Source organism: Phalaenopsis equestris, unplaced genomic scaffold (assembly GCF_001263595.1).
Source record: "Phalaenopsis equestris unplaced genomic scaffold, ASM126359v1 Scaffold000224, whole genome shotgun sequence".
NCBI classification, from domain to species: Eukaryota; Viridiplantae; Streptophyta; class Magnoliopsida; order Asparagales; family Orchidaceae; genus Phalaenopsis; species Phalaenopsis equestris.
This window is the reverse complement of record NW_018164666.1, coordinates 1,817,105-1,820,097: the sequence shown is the minus strand read 5'-3', so window position 1 is coordinate 1,820,097 and position 2,993 is coordinate 1,817,105. Positions and strand designations below refer to the sequence as shown.

General features: G+C 35.2%; 1 protein-coding gene across 1 annotated transcript in view; it reads left to right on the top strand.

The window, feature by feature from the left end:
* Positions 1-528: 528 nt before the first annotated feature.
* The window catches only part of LOC110023350 (probable serine/threonine-protein kinase At1g54610), a 17,488-nt gene continuing 15,023 nt past the window's right edge, over positions 529-2,993 (top strand). Inside the window, exons 1-2 of the mRNA XM_020722719.1 lie at positions 529-1,086; positions 2,446-2,730. Of these exons, the coding sequence (XP_020578378.1) occupies positions 763-1,086; positions 2,446-2,730 (609 nt within the window). The 5' untranslated portion in view covers positions 529-762. The remainder of the gene's footprint in view (positions 1,087-2,445; positions 2,731-2,993) is intronic.

The window sequence follows — 2,993 nt, the reverse complement described above, 5'->3', positions numbered from 1 at the left end:
TGACTATTTACATATAGTCATTTAATCATAGAGTTTATAGAAGTGTAAAATTAATCCTCCGACTCTTTAAATTGTGGTTAAAATAGTCCATATAGAGGTTTATTAGAGTTTAATTTTAAAATAATTGATGACTATTTTGACACTTCACTCTTTATAATGGAAGCTAAGTTTGAATTTTGATGAAATTTTATCGTTCGAAAGCTGAAAATAAAGTGAAGAATCTCAATACATCAAATTCTAACGTTTGCATGAAAAAAAAAATGATGCTTTGAGACATTGCTAAATCTTAAATTTCATGAATATATTTTGCTTATATTTTAAATAATGTAGACTTAGGTTTATTAATTAATATTCTGATATAATTTTAATTTTATAATATTTATTCAAACTATAATTTGTAAATCCTGGTCATATTAAAATATTATTCACAATTTAATTTTTTTTTATAAAATTATTAATTTTTTTTGGCAGCCGAACAAATTCTGGAATTACGTACTGTGGAGTTCATTAATTCGAAAGCGCATCAAATCGACCCAAACAAGAGAGAGAGATGATGAACGGTGAAACCTTTCTATTCTGGGTTCCAACTCCAACCACCTCCTTCTCGATCTACATCTCCCTCATCGCTCCCAATCCAATCCTTCATCTCGATTCCTTCCCCCGATACCCCTACTTAACCCTAAACCCTCTTCTCCGGCGGCTCCCTCAACCGGGAATTCGCAGGTAGTTCACACATCCAGCTAATGCAATTGTTCGGCCACAATGGGCTGCGTGGCTTCAAAAAAGCCGGAGCCATTGACGCCGGTGGAGTCCTCTGGGGTCTCCGGCAATCTTGAGGTGTCCGGTGGGATTTTGAATTCGGCATTGTGGAATAGGATTGAAGTTGATCGGAGCGAATCCGAGGAATCAGGGAAGGTTAGCTCGAATGGCACTGATTCGCAGAGTTTTAAGTTGGGGAATTTCAACAAACATGTTGACGGCGAGCTGGTGGCGGCGGGTTGGCCGTCTTGGTTGAGTGCGGTTGCTAGGGAAGCGATTCAGGGGTGGGTTCCGCTTAAACCTGAGGCCTATGAGAAATTGGAGAAGGTAAATGGATTTGATTTTTGATTTGATGCTGGGATGATTCCTTGGTAGAGTTTAAGATGACTTCGAATGGTGAACAAGGATTTTTAATGGCAATCCGAAACTAACATTGATAAAGATCACATTTTTTGTTCTTCTTTGGCTTGCTGTTTTCTAATATTTATTTAATGATCAAAGAGCCTTTTATATCGGTGACATGAGATGGTTAATGACAGCCACAAATTATGCACTAGAACTCACGAAACCAAGGACAAAGCCACTCTTTTTTTTTATGGAAAAGGATTAGAAATATGCGCATTTGCTTAACTTTCTTTGGTTATATTGCTTAAAGATGGAGGAGATGGTACAGGGACCAAAAGACTGAGGCGAGTTAAGAGGGCTTGGTGGAAGTAGGATGAGAGCTTTTGGTTTAGGTTGCAATTAAACGTAGGAGAAGACCAAGTTGGAGATGGGAATATACCAGAGAAGGTAGATGGAAAAGGTATCTAAGGCATTATGTTGCTTGAGGGAAAAGTGAAGGAATTGAAAAGAAGTGGATGGAAGTTTTTTTGAGATGCAAAAAAGTTCATTTAAGTAAAATTATTAAATTATATGTAACTTTTTTAAAAGTAGATATGACCACATTTGTTAGGGGCATTTACATACATAGCACACAATTCTTATGCATTTACATATCTCGCAACTATATTTTCATACTTACAGACATAGCGCTCAAATCTTTAATATCACATAAAAAATAGCCCTATTGTCACTTTTTAAAAGTGAGTTACACCGTTGTATGCATAGGCTTAAAGCACCAAAGTGCTGTGTATGTAAATATGAAGGTTTAGGCGTGAGATATGTAAACACATAAGAATTTTGTGCTACATATGTACTTTTTTTGTGATTCTTCATCTCGGTTTATGCTTCATGTCAGATGCACTCATCATTTTTAAGTTTTTGGTAAAATTGTATAATCAATTAGCTAAATAGTTTATCACGATTTAGCAGTTTTAAACATTGATTTAAGTAAAATCCTACTTGTAGCTAAACGACTCCTACAATGTAGAAATAGTTGTAGTGCATTGTGATGAAGAATTTTCTTAAATTTATAGGAGAGTTTAGAACCATGAAGTGGTTGATATTATGTGCATTTTAAAAAAGGAGCATTTACATACAATGCACCCAAAACATTGTTATGTACAAAATAACTACTCGCTACCATCCCTTTAAATTGTAGAAAATTTCATATCTTTATTTTCCAATCAATTTTGTTCATTCTGCTTGATTAGTCTAGTTTCCTCTTTTGGTTTTAGGCACAATGATTTTATTCCATATAATGCCGTCTTCTACTTAACTATCTAGTCTGCCCTGTAACGCCAGATTGGTCAGGGAACCTATAGTAGTGTGTTTAAAGCACGTGAACTTGAAACTGGAAGGTTCGTTGCTCTGAAGAAGATCAGGTTCGACAATTTTGAACCAGAGAGTGTCAGATTTATGGCACGAGAGATATTCATCATGCGCAGACTTAACCATCGTAATATCATGAAGCTGGATGGTTTGATCACTTCCAGATCATCATGCAGTATATATCTCGTATTTGAATATATGGAGCATGATCTTGCAGGACTATCTTCTTCTCCTGAAATCACTTTCAGTGAATCACAGGTTTGTCTATAGCACCCAGCTTCTTTAGATATACAGTATACCTATGAGTATCTTGATATTTTGTTGCACACAGCTCCAAGTTAAATCCTCTCATAAGAAAATGCCAAGTTTGCTTTTATATTTTAAAGATTTAAATACATACCACTCAATTTGTATGTATTTATATATCTAACACCTATACTTTAATTTTTACATAATTCACACACGCGCGCGCACGCACACGCATATACATATACATATATATATATATATAACAAAACGAG